The following is a 20021-nucleotide window of genomic DNA, read 5'->3' as shown; positions in this document are numbered from 1 at the left end:
CTCAGTAAATAAGAGGAATGACTTACAAATTGTTGATTCTATTGGGCCATAGATGTAGCGGGTTTCATATCGAGTTGATAGAACATCAGTGCCAATCTTTGCAACTTTGGCCTGGAGAGAAAGGAAAGTTAGAGTGAAATAATAGAATACTGTGTAAATACCAAATAATATGTAATTATGGATGTATGCAATTTTTTAATGGAGTCTTACAGGTTAGTCACTGTGCTTAGCCCTTGATTTTGAGTTTCAAGACTCGTAACAACCCTATAAGGTGGACAGTACTATTTCCTGGTTACTTGCAACTGGTGAAGCCGGAATTCAGTTCCTGGTTTTAACAAAACCAAAGCCCATACATACATATATATGTAAATATGTAAATTACTAGGGATGAAAAAAAGTCAAATTTACTCGTTATTTGGCATTTGAAGATCAAAAGAAAATAAATGGTTAAATGAGAAACTTATTTTCAGTAATATATGTGGTAATTATGAAGACTTGGCTGGGCATGGTGGCTCATGCCTGTAATCCCAGCACTTGGGGAGGCCGAGGTGGGTGGATCACGAGGTCAGGAGATTGAGACCATCCTGGTTAGCATGGTGAAACCCTGTCTCTGCTAAAAATACAAAAAATTTGCTGGGCATGGTGCCATGTGCCTGTAGTCCCAGCTACTCGGGAGGCTGAGGCAGAAGAATCACTTGAACCAGGGAGTCGGAGGTTGTAGTGAGCCGAGATCGCGCCACTGCACTCCAGCCTGGCGACAGAGTGAGACTCCGTCTAAAAAAATAAAAATTAAAAAATGAAGACTTAAATATGCTGTCAATTATATACAGTAATGCCATATCTCATTTTGTGTTTCTACCCTTCCTTTTCTTTCTCTCTCTCTATCTCCTCATTCTTTTCTTTTAAAATATAAAATATACATTATTTTTCCTGTCCATATTTTTTGGCTTCAGATTATTGTCTTTTCTGACGATTTCTCTAGTTTCTTCCATGTTTTACATTCCTTGGTCCCTAACAGGCTCATATTGCTACAGGATCTTCTCTACTCATCTGACTTCAGCATACCAAGGGAAGAAGGGCGGTTGATCACTCTTTAAAATAGTTGTTAATTAGGGTGTCTCTTTCAGAATGGCATTTTGTCATGACCTTTTAATACACGTTAGTGTTTTGTGCTATGAGAGTGATTGTCAGAATGAATTTTAATGGAATATAGTTACTAACATATTTGCACTTACAAGTAAAGATTTTTAAAAGATGATACGTGTAATGTATATAACCAAGAATTTTTCTTTTTCTCAATCAATTTAGTTGCTATGCAAAGAACTCTCATTTTACTCAAAGTGTTTTTTTTTGTGGATAAGCATTTTTTTAACCCATAATGTCATTTTCCTAACAGTGGATTGAAATCACAGTGCTGTACATTTATATGCATTAATTGAACTCATGCACTCAGATTATCACATAGATTGGATAATAAATGACTATGGGCCATATATTGCTGGTGTGTTTTCTTTGTTGTATATATGGAGATGATTTTAATGACTGATTCAGATCTCTGCTCCAATTAACATTAAATGCTGTTGTGCTAAACACAATGAACTGAGGTCAAAATGAAAATTGTAACCTTTTAATTTTAAAATATTTTATGAGGCAGTATTTGAACCACAGCTGTTACCGGACGTGCTATATTTGCCAATCACCATGAGATCTGGGCCACTAAACTTTTTCTGTTTTATTTATTTTCTACTATAGCAATTCAAAATATTTATCCCTCTATCCACACATTCACTCTGTTACTTCCTGTGATTCATTGGAACCCATATGCAGACTTTTTTTTTAAAGCTCACATTATCAAATCAGTTTTTATTAATAAAAGGTGCTTAATGGATCATAGTTTTGGAAAGATAACATATTCTTAGTGAGGAAGCTTCACAAACATTTATAGTCTTCTTTGGATAGTAAAAGTATACTTTCCAAGTTTATCAGGAGGATAAAAATACAACGTATCTTCTTAAATCTGATATCTGGGGGGCAGGACTAGTGAATGTCTTTGCTGTTCTATTAGGCTTTTTCCATGCATGGTTTTACCGTACGACCCATGGTAACTCTTAAACCCCACAGGGAACTGTGTCGTAATAGGCTTCTATTGTGCCTTGCATAGACATTTCTTCCCGATTTGTTTTTCCTCCTGAAAATCACATTAAAAGAGTTTACTTTTGTCAATGAAAAATTCAAGATCATGATTTTAACTTCAAGGCAAATTTCATTAGTTCTTTTCTTTGACATTAAAATGTGAAATTCTTTCAACATACTCTAGTTAATGAAGAATAGACTGAAAGTCAATGGTGGTGTCGATGCATTAAGCGCAAGCTTTTGTCTACGTACCAAGTCCTCGTGGTTAGGTGGCAGTTTTGATGTATATCCATAGGGAAACAATAGCATCTGGGAGTAGGAATGGAAGGTGATGTAAGCCTTGATTTCATTCAGGTGGCTTCTAATGAAATCAGTGAAAGCTTTCGTCTCTTTCTCGGACTCCGGTGCAGAGCCCCGATAGTTATCTGCACATGGGTCGTTGGTATTAGGAATGGCTGCAGAAGACATAAGTGGATGAGACCATAGTCTGCTCCCCATCCATACAGCTCCTACCTCTTCTAATGTATTATAGATTCACAGAATGGTTTAAATGTTTTTGCCTTTCATGTTTACAGGGCTGCTTCAATGTCCCTTGTATCATAGTCACTACAGATAAACATTTCACACACATGCCAGATTGTAACAGACTTAGCCCACTGGAATATTCTGAGCTTTGTTTATTTCCTTGTCCTTTCCCAAGGCCACAGGAATAATAAATCAGCAGCAGCCCATGACTTGGAGCCAGATAGACTCCAGTTCTAATTCAACCCCAGCTCTAATGCGCTGGGGGCTGGTGTGAATTACCTTCTCTGGGCAAAAGTTTCTTCAGCGTTTTTCAGCAGAAAGCTCTCAATTAGGGGTAGCTGCTGCTATTATCATGTTCATTATGGCAGAATACAGTTAAGAGCTCAGGTGATGTTTTCAACAAAATTAGGCACAGAAGAAAAATATAAATTGGGGCAATGGTAATTTCTCCTTGAAACTAGGCAGTGATAAAGTCATAGTTGTATAGCAACTAAAGCATCGTCTGATGTAGCAGGCCTCTGCTTATCATCGTATTTCCATTACACTTTTTCACTTTCTTTGCTCCAGATGACTCTTCTCACTAAATATCTGAAAAACCGTCTCTATGTTGCTTTTAACTGCTGACATTTCTCACATCAGGAAGCAGAGGAATCGGAGGTCTTTATTCAGATTTTCTGAATTTTTGTACATTTGGATTGTGCTTAATTATTAGCAAACTAGATGTAGTAAGTAAGAGATGGTTTGATAAACAGTCCGTTCCTCCTCATTTCCTTCCACACAGCAAAACATCCCTCAATGGTAGTGATGATTGTCTTTCATGTTACAGATACAAAAGTGAACACTCACTCTAAGCATAACCATTTTTACTGAACAAGTAGGTGTTTTAGTTAAGCTTGGGGCCTAAATATTCCTTATAGCAATTTTCCTTGATAGCAAATCTGCTACTCACAGTCCCATGAAGCATTAAAATTCCTGTTGAGGTCAGTGCCGATGCATTTGGAGTTTTGGTTCTTGGAACGATTTTTTCTCCACATGCGGTTCTGCCAGATTGAATGATGTAAGTGTTTACACAAGATCAGTTTGCATTTTTCAATTTGATCATTTCAAATTCTCTCTGCAGGTGTCTGCAACTTTATTTGAAATCTATCTAGTTAACTTGAGGCCCTTTATTATAAAAAGAAAAAATATTGTTTTCTTATAATTTGTAATATTTTCAGAATCATGGTTTTTAATATTATATCCTTGGGCTTTGATGAAATAATTCAGTTAATTTTAAACACTGTTGTTTAGTTCTCAGTATTAGAAGATGACTAATGGTGTTCTGAAATTAACCATAATTTAAATTATAACTTCATTAGCTTTTTCACCATATATAGATTCAGATATAATGCAGGTCAAATTTTTACTGTTGGAGCATTATTTGCAGAAAATAACTTGATGTGACAGTGTCTGTCTGAGAGTTCTTATTTAGCAAAAGCAGGATAATAAAATGTACTGTGAAAAGACAAATGGGTATCCGTATCTCTCTTTTATTTCTTTTTTGATACAATGATTCTACCTCAAATTCTATTCAAAATTGATGAAATACAAAGGTTTTTGTTTTAAAATCAATTAATTGACTTTATTCTTAGCTAGTTATGCCATATCGTATAATGCAATCATACATTTCCTCTATAATTACTACTTTATTTCATTTTTCCACATAACTAGCTTCAGCAGCAAAAATTTTGTATTATTTCAAGGATACCTATGCAACCAAGAAATCATACTTAATTTGAAACTGAGATTTAAAAAAATATAATTTTCTGAATTAACATTAACTGGTTACCTAAACCCTAAGCTGAATGCATAACAATGTGTATTAAAGCCAGTAAATAATATCTAAATGCATACAAGAGAGTAGAGAGCAGTACCTTTGTCCATGACCAAATATATCCATCAACATTGAACACAGGAAGAATGTAAAAATTCATTCGATCCAAAAGTTTGGTCATAATTTTGTTTCTCCCATAAGTTTTGGTTGCCTGTAGGAGGAGAAAAAAATTAAGCTATTGGTATGAAGTTTAGCTATTATGTGGAAAGCTGTGTTTATAATAGTAATAACTTGAATCACTTCCCAAGATCACATGCTTTCAAACATATTTTCCTTAAAATGAACAAAAATGAACAATCCATGTAGATTACAGGGGAAAAAAACCTAACTTATTTAGACTAATGACATTAATGGAAATGAACAGTCTTTAAAAGAGCATTTAATTATCGAGACCTGTAGTGTTCTAAAGGTAGCATGAGAGAGATGTTTCATAGAAAGATTGGAAGCCAAATGGAAAATTTGTAGTACTACTTATTTTTAATTGATTCTCTCACATCCTTTACGTAACTATATAGATTGAGTCTGTAAGCACAGGAATATGAAAAGATTGGAGAGAATTTGTGAGATAGTTATAAGCAGGATTAAATAAAAAAATTTGTATTAATAAAATATCCAAGAATTCAGAGATTGAACAACTTTTTTGTTTTTTTTTTCCATATCTGACTGAAATTTCTCGAATCACATGCACTTTCTGTAGCTACCTAAAATCTCTCTCACCACGCTTGGGAAGTCCCTTCCAGGTGTATCTGAACTGAAGACAAGAGATTTTTTGTAGACCTGTGATGTGCATTCCTTTATGTGTTGAGTAGGGGGAGCTCTTGGCCCTCATTTGGGAGAGCAAAAATAACTACAGGTTACTTCCTGGTGGATTCTTTTCTAGAAAAACTATCTATGCCCAGAAAACCATTGTTATACATATTTGACCAGTGCAATATGCAAAAGCTGACAGAAAGAGAAAATTAAAATATGATTAGGAGTCAAAATACATTGGCAATAGAGTGAAAGGAAATTGAATATATAAACTAGATGAACCTTTTAAAAAAGTGAATTATAGACCCGGTGTGGCGGCTCATGCCTGTTATCCCAGCACTTTGGGAGGCCGACGGGGGCGGATTACTTGAGATCAGGAGTTTGAGAACAGCCTTGCCAACATGGCAAAACCCCGTCTCTACTAAAAATACAAAAATTAGGTGGGCGTGGTGGCGCATGCCTGTAGTTCCAGCCACTTTGGAGGCTGAGGCAGTAGAATCGCTTGAACCCAGAAATTGGAGGTTGCAGTGAGCCGAGACTGCACCACTGCATTCCAGCCTGGGTGACAGAGTGAGACTCTGTCTCAAAAAAGAAAAAAAAAAAAGAGTGAGTTATTTTACACTCAGAAAGGAAACTTAAATATGAAAATTCCAAGTACATGTGTGACCAATGTATTATCTAAACAGGAATTAAAATTAAATATCTATGTTTTGAACTCACTGAAGAAAGGTTACAAAATGTGCAAAAATCCTACATTTGTAGGTTATGTGAAGTTTGTTTCAGATTTTCCACACTTGACTATAGGAAAAACTTTCATATGATAGCCCAAGAAAAGTTTGAGTTTCATAAACTCTTAGCTTGAGTTTAAGAATTATTTGAAGGGAAGGTGTCAATTTCATAAAAACTGTAATGATGAGTAAAATTCAGAGCATTTCTTCCCTGACCAGCACCAAGTGTGGGCTCTTCTAGCTAAGTGGAATTGCGTGTTTGGAAAGGATGTCGCCACTCAGTGAAGTGCTGGAAACTAGACAGTCAAAGGAGAATTGGGAGAGTCTTCTGATTCGCTTACCTGATAGACAAACCACTGGCAGAATGCTGGGGAGACCCATTCTCGTGCATGAATGCCACAATCCATAAAAATAGCCTTTCTTCTTTCATTCTTTTTTCCAATCTATTTAAAAATAAACTTGAGATATTGTTTTGAACAAATTCACACATTGATCCCTTCTTGACCAATAACTCATTCATATTCGCAAAGCAATTCTTTCCCCTGTCTATTGCTGAATGAGAACCATGTATGCACATATTGTTCTCAGAAGGGACTACGGGACATATCCTTAAATGTCTATCCATAATTCATAATCTATTACAATGTATATTTTTCAAAAAATTTTTCTAGTGTCAGGGCAGCTGGTAGGATTTTGAAAAAAAATTGTAGTCCATTGTTTTTATTTTATTACTAACATCCTGTGTTCTGAGAAATTGATTATAAAGTCACTTTTGTTTCTGCCATTTCCTTTTGCTTTTCTGGTTTTGTAAACTGGGGATATTTACCCTGGAGTGGAGAAGATCTTGTGTTGTGTTGAGTGGGGAAGGGAATTATTACTGGTTACTTGAATGGCTGCCGTTTTGAAGAGAGTGCAGATTTGTTTTGGGTGATTGGAGATAATGAATGAATGGGGATTCAGGATGTGGATGGGCTTCTCACTTGTTAAGTGGCTGCTTCAGGGAGCAGTATCTTTGGATGTGCAAAAATCCAGCAGCAACAGAATGGAAATTGTTGGCTCTGTTTTAGGGAACCCTCCAGCAATACAGGGTTGAAATGCCTAATATACTGTTCTACAGTCCTATGAGGCTATGATATTTAAATTCCTTTCATGACATTCATTCATCAGTTTCGCTGCATTTTAAGGGCTGAGTTTTTTATACCAGAGACATCACAGACTCTCGTAATAAAGCAGTGTGATGAAATATTTGTTTGGGTTTGTCCACTGTACAATCTCTGACAAATGTTTATCCAGACACTTTCTTGGTTCCACCAAAACCACCTGTCACTTCTATTCTTTAATGGATGTCTGGAGCTTAAATAGTCTTTCAGAGATAATATGTATTGTCTCAAAAATGACTCAGTTATATTACAAAGTAACTTTTAAATTAATGTTTTTCAACAATAATAAGAACTAGTGGTTCTTGAATTATTTTTACCTTCAGGACATAGAGTGGATTATCTTCAACAGTAGATCCAATTTTAATACGGGAGACCATTTCAGGATGCTTATCCATCATCTTTTCAGTCCAAGCCACTATCTTAAGAGCAAAATCAATCTTGCAAAATTAGAATAAAAGAAAATAAAATGACAATAAATATTAAGGGTAGCTTAAAAAGTACAGGCATTTTATACTGTACCTTTTCCCAGTTGTTGTATTTTGCATAGCTGTGCCTGCCTGGGATATCTTCTTTAACATCAAACTGTTTCTCAATCTCTTCTTGTAAATCATGAATCAAGATTCTGTTTGACAGGGGAATGATAAAATACATGTTTTATCATGAGAAAGGAAAACACAGTTATCTTTCATTTGCAGAAAGCTTCTCTTCCTTCTCCTGTATCTTTAATCAAGTTTGCTCTGTTTCTTCATTATTCTCCTCTAGCTATCTCCTTTAGACATGTCATATGTCTGGCTTCTGATCTCCCCATTTATCTGGAGCTGTGCTGTCCAGTATGATAGTCTTTAGCCCCATGTGCCTACAGGACATGTGATGTGGGGCTTGTCCAAGAGTAGATTGCTGTATGTGTAAAATATATACCAGATTTTGAAGATAGTATAAAAATTATATAAATTATCTCACTAATAAGTTTTATATTGTATAGAATAAATATTTCAGATATATTGGGCTTAAAAAATGTATTGCTAAAGTTAATTTTACCTGTTGCTTTTTAATTTTTTAATGTGGCTACTAGAATTTTAAAATTATGCATGTGGCTCATATTGTACTGCTATAGTACTCCCCATCCTTCTCCAAAACACACACACATCTACGTCCACATAAACACAGGCAACAAGGGATACTTTCATGCACACATCTACAGACCATACCTTATAATTTCACACCTTGAGAGCTGGGAGAAACTTGAATAATAATGATAATTAAAATAGTAAGCAGGTACTTAGCACTTACCTTGTGCCAGGCATTGCTCTGACCTCCATATGTACATTACTAATACATTTAATCTTCATATGAGATTATTATGCTTATCTTCAGATGAGAAAAATGAGGTACAAAGTGTTGAAATAATGTGCCTATAGAGATGTATCTAGAAAATGGCTAACAAGATTTGGAGGGGTCGAAATAAGAGATGGGAAAAATCACTGGGAGACTGATGTTGAGGGTCAAGAGGCTTACACCTTATCTTCCTATTTTCTTTTACTTTTCTTTTCTTTTTTTTTTTGAGATGGAGTTTTGCTCTTGTTGCCCAGGCTGGAGTGCAATGGGGTGATCTCGGCTCACCACAATCTCCACCTCCCAAGTTCAAGCGATTCTCCTGCTTTAGCCTCCCAAATAGCTGGGATTACAGGCACGTACCACCACGACGGTTAATTTTGTGTTTTTAGTAGAGATGGGGTTTATCCATGTTGGTCAGGCTGGTCTTGAACTCCTGACCTCAGGTGATCTGTCCACCTCAACCTCCTGAAGTGCTGGGATTACAGGCATGAGCCACTGCGCCCGGCCTCATCTTCCTATTTTCATCTCTTTCTGAGCCATCTCATGTCATCATTTTATGGAGTCCAATGGCTGTAATGGTCACCTGATGGTCACTCATACTTGAATCTCCAGGTATAGACTCTCCTCTGAACCCTAGGCTTACACATCCAACTGCCTACCTGACGTTTTCACTAGGATTCAGATATCCATATGTGTAATACAGGCCAGGTACAGCTTTATACACATTATTTAATTAACCTTGTCAGTATTATCACTTTACAGATGGGGAAGTTAGTACTCAGAAGGTTTTAAATATTCACAGTTTGTATGAGGTGGAGTTGGGAATTTGAATACAAACTGCCTCATTTCAAGATTTATTTTTTAAAAATGTCGTCTTCATCATATATGAAAGTATTTTATTTATTTTGTCTGGGGATTTTCTATTTGCTTCATTAATCTGTTTTCTTATGCCTTAATATAAACCAAATCATATTTAATTACAGTAAAATTTAATACTGGATAATGTATCTTTTTCTCCAAAAATTTAGAGTAATTTCACCTATTTTAAAGAAATATCTTGGCTGGGCATGATAGTTCACACCTGTAATCCCAGCACTTTGGGAAGCCGAGGCAGTGGGATCACATGAGGCTAGAAGTTTGAGACCAGCCTGGGCAACATGGTGAAATCCCGTCTCTACTAAAAATACAAAAGTTAGCCAGGCGTGGTAGCGGACACCTGTAGTCTCAGCTACTAGGGTGGCTGAGGCATAAGAATTGCTTGAACCCAGGAAGTGGAGGTTGCAGTGAGCTGAGATTGTGCCACTGCCCTCCAGCCTGGGTGACAGAGGAGACTCTGTCTCAAAAAAAAAAAAAAAAAAAAAATCTTATCAGAATCATTTTAGGAATTCGAATTATCAGAAAAAATAGGATTTTGGATAGACATTAAATTATAAATATAAGAATTTTATAATTAATAACAGACATAATATAGTTGTATCTTTTTGATTCTTCAGTAAAATGTTATGTATTTTGATTGCCTCTCTCTCTCTCTCTCTATATATATATTTTTTTTTACCAGTTTTGCGAGTGACTTTTTTTCTCACTACATTTTTGAATTGGTTATTACAGTATTCATATATTAAAAAACCATTTACTTTGATTATACTTAGCTATTTTATTAGATTAAAAAACTATCTTTTTACTTTTAAGAATTTTAATTATGTCTTTAGGGTATTTTCTGTGTTATTTCTTCTGCCAGTTTCTATACTTTCTAATTAGTAACTTTCTTTTTTTCCTTGCTGTTTTGCATTGGAAAACTCTCTGAACTATGATAAATAATAGTAGCCATAGAGGGCATTCTTTTTTTTTTTTTTTACAGGAAAACTTATCTTTCACCGTTAAGAAAGATGTTGAATGCCACTTTGAGATTAATATGGCAGTATCAATTTATATGATCAAATTATTGTCCATTGATGTATGGCTGCATTAAAACCTATTATTAGATTCCTTAATATGTTAAATATTATTTAACAGCTGTAGGAGATTTACAAATACCCTCACAAAAAGCCTTGTTTGTCTTATTTTAGATAGTGTTCTAAAAATCTTGTTTAACCTAGAAGGAATGCATTGGATCTAGGGAGAATGACGTGCTGAAAGCAAGCAGCGAGTGCACTGTTAACAGTAGGTGATAGCTGACAGCAAAAAGAAAAAAACAAAACAAAACAGAAACGTAAAAAAACTCCCTAGACAGAAGGACTTAGAAAACATGGGTTAGTGGTCTCATAGCACAGAATGAAAATTCATATTGATAATGATAATTATTTACCCAAAGATAAACCATATTCAATATACTCTATTTTGCAGGGCAGAAAATTATCATTTATAATGGGAATGTTTCAATAAAAATGTTAAAGAAAGGATTTCTTGAAGTTGTACTTGCCTGAACAATTTTCTTATTTGGTTTATCTCATTTCTCATTGACTATATAAATAAAGGAATTACTCACCTCTTGGCAATGAAATGCACATGTATTTTTTTTTTCTGCTGTTAGTGGTGAGTCCTGGATGCAGGAAAATGTCTATTTTAAAATATTCATTCTAGTCTTTGAGACAATATCATGTACTCTTTCCATCACCATAAATCTTATCAAATAAGCAAGCAGTGAGTGACCTGTGTTCAGCCTTCTTGGGTTCCAACCCCAGTTCGCCTACATAATACTAAATGTGATCTTGGGTGGCTTGGTTACCCTCTGAACCTCAGCTTTCCAACTTTTACAATTGCAGTGACCAGGCTTGTGGTGAGAATGAAATGAAGTAAAACCGAAGTGCTTGGTGGCCTCAGGCTCCCATTGAACTTCCGAATAATAGTGAAGTTGGGTCACAAAATCGACCACCATTTTATAGTCGTAACACGTTTTTAAAGCAGGTTTTGATGTTTGACTCTTTGATTTCTTCAATTTCTTACAATAATGAGCTATAATACTGACACTGCTGAGCTCCCCTCTACTTGTTGGTTTCTCCTTGCTGATTGACTGACTGATCTGAGTTCTGATGTGGAACGCAAATGCCGTATTCCCCTAATTAGAGTTTATTTAGCACATGGGACCAAGTACTGGTCATGAATATTGATTCCTATTAGCAGCACTGACAAGCACATCATTATGTACATTATGTATATTATATCTAACTCACTGTATGCTTTGCTTTTGACTTATGATGAATCTAGGATTTCTGAGAAAATAAACTTGTGGCAGCAATTTTGGAATCAGGTGGAGCATGTTGCACTGAAACTCACATGAAGCCTGGGAAGGTTTGAAATTATATTTTGGGTGATCATTACAGACATAATTAATTGCTTTAAGCTCTAAAGAGGGCACATGGCTTTTGCTCCACCTGCATTAATAGAAGTGGAGGAACCAGGCAGAAGAGAAATTTTATGGTCCCAGAGGTTGATTTGTAACATAAGGCAGTATTAATTAGTCACAGGAAGCTTGTATCTAAGAATATTTTTAGACTTACACGTGTCAGTTTAGCTCTTGTGATAACAATAGCAGCACACACACACACACACACACACATATATGCACACAAAAAACAGGGTGAGTTGAAGTTCAATCTTTCCACAAATGATGCAGCTGCATGAGAACATCAGAAAGGTGCCAGGTTGTTGCTGATAGGGACTAGAAATTAAGGCTGGAAATTAAGAATTGGAGCCAGATGTTATTTTCACGAGCCCTTTCACTAACCAGCAGCCAGGCATAAACAAATGAAAACAAATTACTTTTTCTCAAATATTATTTTGTGCTCCAAAATTTGCTTAATTTGTTTAACAAAATTCCTAAATATAGGTGAAAGGATAAATAATTATCACTGGGGATTGAGTAATACAAATGGTTAATGTTTACTGAACCTTCCTTATGCGCCAGGCACTTTTCTTGGCACTGTATTTAGATTTTATCACTCAGCATGATTAACTGGGTACCATTATCAGCCCTTGTTTTTATGAAGGTTTGGCCAGTTTCCAAAATGGACACAACTGTTGAAATACAGAAGTTGGAATTTGAACCTGGAGGGTCTGACATCAGCACCCTAGCTGTGAGCCATTGGCAATAGTGCCTTCATCACTGGATGAAATCCTTGGGTATTGCCGTCAGACTCTAGTCTCCTTAGTCTTCGGAGGTTGGTGCACGGTTGGCCCAATCAACCAACACTCATGGAAGTCTGTGTCCCAAGATCAGGGAGCAAGTAAGAGGTTCAGAGAAGAGATGAGATAAATTTTACTTTGACAGTTTCAAGACTCCCATCCTTTGCTGCTTTTAGAAAGCAGCAAAGAAGGACCTAATTTGATTACCACACATCAAACTCTACACTTACTGACATGGATTTCCCAAGGTTTGAGGAATACTACTCATTTATTCACTGGGAGGAAAATGGAGCATCTGGTGATAGCCTCTAGTTATTCCCTGTTTCAGTATATGTGTGTGTATTCATAGAAGTAAAGGACTAGGCAGACAGAAACTTTATGATCCCAGTCAATCTTCATGAAACGCTTATGAAATAGGTTCCATTATTATTCCCATTTTATAGATGAGGTATGAGGTAAAGCAAAGTTTAATAAATTGCCAATGTTAAATACCTAATGCATGGCTTCAATGGGACTGGACCCAGATAGCCTTGCTTCAGAACCTGCTTTCCTACCTTCCACACTCCTTTTTGTCACATGACCAATTGTAACTTCAACGTTTGTAGCATGTAGCATGTTGTAGTATAACATGCTTGTTATACTCTTAGGTAAGTAATATGTAAAAATGTGAAGCAGAAGAAAAAAATGAATGACTCATTAGAATGATTTGATTGAAACACTTGATAGGACTGTGTATATCCATGGAATATGAAATCTGACTGAACATTATTATTAGGCAGGTAGACATTAATATGAGGTGTTGATTATCGCTGTGTTAGTTTGGCATAGATCTCTTTTGCATTTCTCCCATAATCTTATATGGATCCTAGTAAGATTTTACTTAATTGTACCATTTGAGTTTTCTTATTATATTAATAGCTGTTTTCTGAGTTACCTTTCATTAACAACTCTTTATTTTCTAATTTTAACCTTTTATCAAAGAAAAGACAGTGTTAAAAATTGACTATCTAATATGTAAACAATGTTAAAAACACTAGGATTTTTAACTGCTGAATCCAAGTATAGTGTCTTCCCCAGAGGCTCAGTCCAATGGACATGCTTTCCCTTTGATATTTGTTCTCCAGTCTGTTTGGGTTTGTTAGTATATCCGGTTTAATTCAGCCTGGTGCCTGGATCCGACCAGATGTTTCTGTTCTTAGAACTCTTTTCTGTTCTTAGAACTCTTTTCTGTTACTGACTGACACCAAGCAATACATATAATTAATATGCAAATAAAATTATCTATATAATTAGTACTTGGAGACAAGACAGGAGATCGAGACCATCCTGGCTAACACGGTAAAACCCCATCTTTACTAAAAATACAAAAAATTAGCCTGGCATGGTGGCAGGTGCCTGTAGTCCCAGTTAGTCGGGAGGCTGAGGCAGCAGAATGGTGTAAACCTGGGAGGCGGAGCTTGCAGTGAACCGAGATTGCGCCACTGCACTCTAGTCTGGGTGACAGAGTGAGACTCCGTCTCAAAAAAAAAAAAAACAACCAAAAAACACACAATAACCAGGGGTTATTTAAGATAGAGGGTTGATTTCTTTTAAATGAAAAAGTCAATGCATTATCTGAACCTTAATGTAAACAGATAATGTAATACAAATTTCTGCAGTCTTGTAGTTATATTTTCAAAGTGTCTAAGTTTAATGATGCAATTTATAAAAACACAGAAAAACCTATATCAGTATATTAATTTAAAAGAGTTAAAAGCTGGTATCAATTTTGAATTATGTATTTTCAATTTGTTAACTTTTACATTTGTACCACAACCTTCTTGAAACAGTAACAAAACCGAAAAAGTCATCAATAACCATCACAAATAATAGAATGTTACCTTTAAAGCCATGAATAAGAATGTTTTTTGCTTACTTGTCCTATGTATGTGATTTTTAAATTTCATTAGAGTTTATATTTATTTGAAATATTGTAGCAATATCATAAATACAATCAAGTTATGGTGAGCAGTAGTAAATCCTGCTCTGCAGTATAACATCACTGACATTAATAGGATCTTTCTTTATCTCAGCCAGAAGCAGATCTTTTGAGTTAAAGCACCAAGTCAGGTAATAGAGGTGTAAAATGACAAGTTCAAAAAAAAAAAAATGAACTAGTGTTTAGCAGTGTTTTGATAACGAGGGTCTCAATAAACGGGAATCCTGGCATGACGTGGCCTGGGGAAGTTAAAATTGGACCTCTCTGTACATGAAACTATGAAATGTTTGAAAGTATAAAAGCACATTTTCTTTCTTTTCTTTTTCTTTTTTTTTGAGATGGAGTCTAGCTGTGTCGCCCAGGCTGGAGTGCAGTGGCGCTATCTCGGCTCACTGCAACCTCTGCCTTCTGGGTTCAAGCGATTCTTCTGCCTCAGCCTCCCGAGTAGCTGAAACTACAGGCACATGCCAACATGCCCAGGTAATTTTTGTATTTTTAGTAGAGATGGGGTGTCACCATATTGGCCAGGCTGGTCTCTAACTCCTGACCTCATGATTTGCCTGCCTTGGCCTCACAAAGTGCTGGGATTACAGGCGTGAGCCAGCATGCCTGGCTGACACATTTTAATTTCTAAATTATGCATTGATTTATGATATTCATTGCTGGGCTCCCTTCTTGTTCACTGGCCAGGGCCCAGACTGTGCATGGCCCATGGTTGCTGCTCAATATATTCAAATTTTCTCTTATTTCTCCTTGGGGCCAGAATAACTCATTTCTGCATCTCTGGCTATTTGAGATTCCTTTCTCTTTGATTTAAACCTTATTCAACTGCTCTGCTTGTGCTTTCTCTGAGGAAGAAATTTTTTCGTAAAGAATTATTTATTGCTGTATTTCTGACATACCAATGGCTTTTTTTTTTGGTCTCCTTTTGTGTATCAGGGAAATTCAAATACATAAAAGGAGGCCAGTACCAGTAGCTCATGATCTGGGCCGATTACCTGTCAGTAGTGATGGCGTGTGGCTAACCCATTCATGCCTGCTCATGTGGGCTCTGTGCTTATGAGGGGCTGGTTTTGGAGATGGTAGATACAGGTAATTGTTATTATTATAGCTAACAGCAAATGTAAGGTAGATGTTGAACTGCCAAGTTTGATTCTATCACCTCTGTAAATAGGCTTCGATAATGTGTTTGGAAGTAGCTGTGATCTGTATCTTATAGAAAGAGCTTTTGTTTTGGGGGGCCCAATTAAACATAGTTCCATTGTAATACTTTCTTCTACTTCAAGTCTCCCAAAGCTTTGAATATCCAACACATTTCAATATTTGCTAAGGACTTACTCATAGTGCATTTTATTTTGATCCAAGGCAGACTGGATGGCTTGGGATTCCTTCTCACTAACTCGGAAATCCACCGTCATATTAGCAGCTACGTGGTGGGTGGCACCTGGATACCAGAAGTCAAGCTGCAGAGATAAGCTCAATGTTAGTCAGAGTTTATTTGCTTACCCAACACATATTGATTAAGAAATGATCATGTCTCATACTCTGTGAAAGGAATTTGGGGCTCAGCATAGCTAAGATATAGACCTTTCTTTTAATAAGCTTATGGGATTTTTGCAAATATACTTAAGAACTGTTGAATATTAGGGAGGAGGAAAGAAACCTTCCTAGTGCCTGATCACTTTTTTTTTTTTTTTTAAGGACTTCAGGTCTATCAGGTTAAAAAGGATGGGCAGCTCTTTTGATTAATTTTTTTCTTCCACAAATTTGGGGTTGAATGGGATCACAATTCATCTAGCCACAGAATCTGGCTCTAATTGGAAATTTAAATTAAATATCTGGTTAGTTAGTCCTCAGAACCTGATGTCCCTATAAACTCTGGAAATCCTGAAAGTCTTGTATCCGACAGTTGGGATAGTCCCCCAGGAATGTCATTTTTCTAGCAATATGTCCTTGGGCAAGTTACTAGGATTCTTTAAATTTTAGTCCTCTCTCCTAAAATAATGGGGTAAATGAGAGTTCACTGGGAAGTGCTGTGAAGATTGTGAAATAGGTCTGAGATCTGGGGCATGAAGACATTTAACAGGTGCAGATTTTTTTTTTCCTTTCTCTTCCTCTAGCTGACAATCTCAAAAATTTGTATATGACCTCAGAAGTATAGCATTCAGATCAAAATAATTACGAGGCTGGGCATCGTGGCTCACGACTGTAATCCCAGCACTTTGGGAGGCTGAGGTGCGGATCACCTGAGGTCAGGAGTTCGAGACCAGCCTGATCAACATGGAGAAACCCCGTTTCTACTAAAAATGCAAAATTAGCCAGGCGTGGTGGCACATGCCTGTAATTCCAGCTACTTGGGAGGCTGACACAGGAGAATTGCTTGAATCTGGGAGGCAGAGGTTGCAGTGAGCTGAGATCTCGCCATTGCACTCCAGCCTGGGCAACAAGAGCAAAACTCCATCTCAAAAAACAACAAAAAACAAAACAAAAGCAAAAACAAAAACAAAAACAAACATTAAAAAGATTCCAGTTCTTGTGGTTCTTCAAAATCATACTCAATTGTGAAACTAAATGAAGTACAAGTCCCCAGCTTGGGAAATGTGAAGGCAAAGCTCAATTTCCACCCCTGCTTGTGCATGTGTCCAGGTCTGCCTGGCTGTTTCTTAGTTGAGACCCCCTCTACCTCTAGGTCAATCAAGTGACAATATGAGGCTGCTATGAACCAACCAATGTTTGTTTATTTTGATCAAAAAGTTACAGCATGAGTTGGACATATGAGAGATGTAGTGTGACGCAAAAGCAAGTTAGGCAGAGCCAACTTATCAAAATAGACATTTCTCTGTTCTAGCAGGGTAATGTGCCGCAGGAGCTTAGAGCTTAGTGAACTTTCATTTATTAAGCACAAGGCACAGAGCTGGGTGCCACAGTTGTAGAGACTAATAAGGGACTTTTGACGTGTGAAAGGTTTGGTGTGGAACACAATCAGACATGCATGTTTCTCACATGTTAACCAATGCCAGAGGAAGGATCTGGTGTTCCAGGAGCACAAGGAGCAGCCAAAACTGAGTCATGAGAGTTGATGAACAGAAGAGACTTCCTGCAGGAGACACTGCCTGAGTTGGATCTTGAGAAATAAGTAGGACTTACCCAGGTCAAAATGGAGAGAAACATATTCCTCATGAGAAAAGGTGTACAGGGCCAAGGTGGGTGAGATTTTGGTGTTTATGGGGCTTGAAGGGTGCGGAAGAAGGTGGATGAGCAGGATATTGAAGAGGTTGGTAGTTTGGCCGATCATAAAAGGTTCTGAATGCTATACGAATACCAACAGAAACTGCTTCTGACCGGGCATGGTGGCTAACGCCTGTAATGCCAGCATTTTGGGAGGCCGAGGAGGGTGGATCACTTGAGGTCAGGAGTTTGAGACCAGCTGGGCGATGTGGCAAAACCCCATCTTCACTAAAAACACAAAAATTAGCTGGGAATGGTGGTGGGCACTTGTAATCCCAGCTAATAGGGAGGCTGAGGCAGGTGAATCACTTGAACCTGGGAGTCGGAGGCTGCAGAGATTGCACCACTGCACTCCAGCCTGGGTGACAGAGTGGAACTCTGTCTCAAAACAAAAACAAAAACAAACAAAAAACACTTCTGTGATGCTTAATATAGCAGGCCTGCTTCTGAGTGCTACCAAAACCTTATTTAGTCTTTGAAGCAACCCTAGGAAGTAGGTATGATTATTATCCTCCTCATTTTATAGAAGAAGAAATGGAGACCCAGAGATGTTGAGTAACTTGCCTAAGGCTACAGAGGTAGTGTAGAGCTTGGATTTGAATGTAAGCATTTGACTTTGAAGAAAATGCTTTTTCCATACTAGGCTGCTTCTCAGCAATGACCCTCAAATGGAGGAATGCAATTGTCAAGTTTTAGAGTGAGCAATCAGGTTGCAATGCAGAGTTGGCTTTGTGGGTGGCAAGACTAGAACCCTGATTGCTAGCTAAGGGACTATGTAAATTGTCCTTGCAAGAGGCAGAGTGAATATGAAGTTGGCAGTGGCAGTGGAATGGAGGGCAATGTGTGGATTTGAGAAATATTTGGGAGTTAGAATAGGCAGAGCCTTTGATTGATTTGTTGTAGAGATAAGAGTGTGTTCTACTGGAATAAATCCCAGATCCAGTTCTGGGTTTAAATCTGATGTGTAATCTTGGTCATTTAATTTTTTGTCTTTGCACTTTAGCTCTTCTGTTTCAAATGAGTTACATTATAACCCTGACATCGAGAATCTGTTGGAGAATTTGAAATGACATATGTAAGGTGGCTTGCACAACGTATTTAGGAGCAGCTGAATACATGATAAAATTATTTTAGACTGTTAGATTTTAAAGGATTGATCTAACTTTAAAAGTCTTTTTTGAAAATGTACCTGCTCTTGGAAAGGGTCACATCTTGATATTTGCCAATGCCTCAACGTTTTTAGTTAGTACTCAAAGAGAAATTATGGCACCAGAGGAGATGAGGGTGGGAGTGGGGAGAATGGAGAGGGAATGGCACCAGTAGGCAAGAGAAAGATGCCCTGATAAGGAGGCTAAGAAGAGCTCCTGATTTCACAGTTTTACTTGAAAAAACTTGGTGTTTGGAAAGTTTTTGGGAGGAAAAACAGAAGTGGTAGTCGTGGAAACCAAGACCAAAACCAGAACGGATGAAGTATTGGCCACTGGCTGAATTATCCAGATAGCTCCTGCTTTCCCCTTATGTTCAATAGTCTTTTGTAGTCCCGTGGGCATTAACAGTAAAATAAGAAGAAGCATATTTTAGAGAACAGTAAGAAAAGATAAAATATCCCTCTAAATGCTTACCTCATTGGTTTTGGCCAAGTCCTTTATGATGTCTGCTTGTTTTTCATCCTGGGGCTTCACGCGGAACACCTTCTCCCTTTACAAAGGCAAATGAAAAAAAAAAAAACAGCAAAAGACAGTGAACTGTAAGGAAACAACCTTTAGTTCTCTTCCCACACAGAGACTGGAACACAGGAAGTAAGATTTACCTGTCAAAGCGGACAGGAGCAATTGCAAGAGTGGTAGCAATCAAACCCATGGGCAGGATGAGCATCATGATTCTTCTTTGCCTGCCTTGAGACCCTCTGGCAGTTTTATGCATCAGCCCTTATCTTGATGAGCAGCTGATTTCCTCTTAGGGTTCTGTTGCACAAACTGTTCCCCTTCTTTGCCCACACTAGGTTTTTTTTTTTTTTTTCCTAGCTGGGGAGGGAAAAACGCTAACCCATCAAGCCCATGCTACTTATCTACCTTTTGCAATAGGAAATACCCATTTTACAGACACAGGATGGGAAGCAAATGCCTTTAGCAAATAACTTGGTCAAGGTAACAGAGAAAGTATGTTCACAGAGCTGGGGTTTAATAGTT

General features: G+C 37.2%; 1 protein-coding gene across 2 annotated transcripts in view; it reads right to left on the bottom strand.

The window, feature by feature from the left end:
• Positions 1 to 19756, bottom strand: part of CPA3 (carboxypeptidase A3) — a 28456-nt gene extending 8700 nt beyond the window's left edge. The window contains exons 1-10 of one of the 2 annotated variants that reach the window (XM_050778195.1): positions 19643 to 19756; positions 19455 to 19530; positions 15943 to 16067; positions 7689 to 7791; positions 7487 to 7588; positions 6351 to 6452; positions 4572 to 4682; positions 3608 to 3698; positions 2386 to 2588; positions 27 to 111 (exon numbers count right to left, since the gene is read on the bottom strand). In XM_050778195.1, the coding sequence (XP_050634152.1) occupies positions 27 to 111; positions 2386 to 2588; positions 3608 to 3698; positions 4572 to 4682; positions 6351 to 6452; positions 7487 to 7588; positions 7689 to 7791; positions 15943 to 16067; positions 19455 to 19530; positions 19643 to 19755 (1111 nt within the window). In that variant the 5' untranslated portion in view covers position 19756. Of the gene's footprint in view, positions 1 to 26; positions 112 to 2385; positions 2589 to 3607; positions 3699 to 4571; positions 4683 to 6350; positions 6453 to 7486; positions 7607 to 7688; positions 7792 to 15942; positions 16068 to 19454; positions 19531 to 19642 lie in introns of both variants that reach the window. The other variant, XM_050778196.1, reaches the window with a different exon arrangement.
• Between the last annotated feature and the right edge of the window lie 265 nt (positions 19757 to 20021).

The sequence above is a fragment of the Macaca thibetana genome, chromosome 2, assembly GCF_024542745.1.
Source record: "Macaca thibetana thibetana isolate TM-01 chromosome 2, ASM2454274v1, whole genome shotgun sequence".
NCBI lineage: Eukaryota > Metazoa > Chordata > Mammalia > Primates > Cercopithecidae > Macaca > Macaca thibetana.
This window is presented reverse-complemented; position numbering and strand designations above follow the sequence as displayed.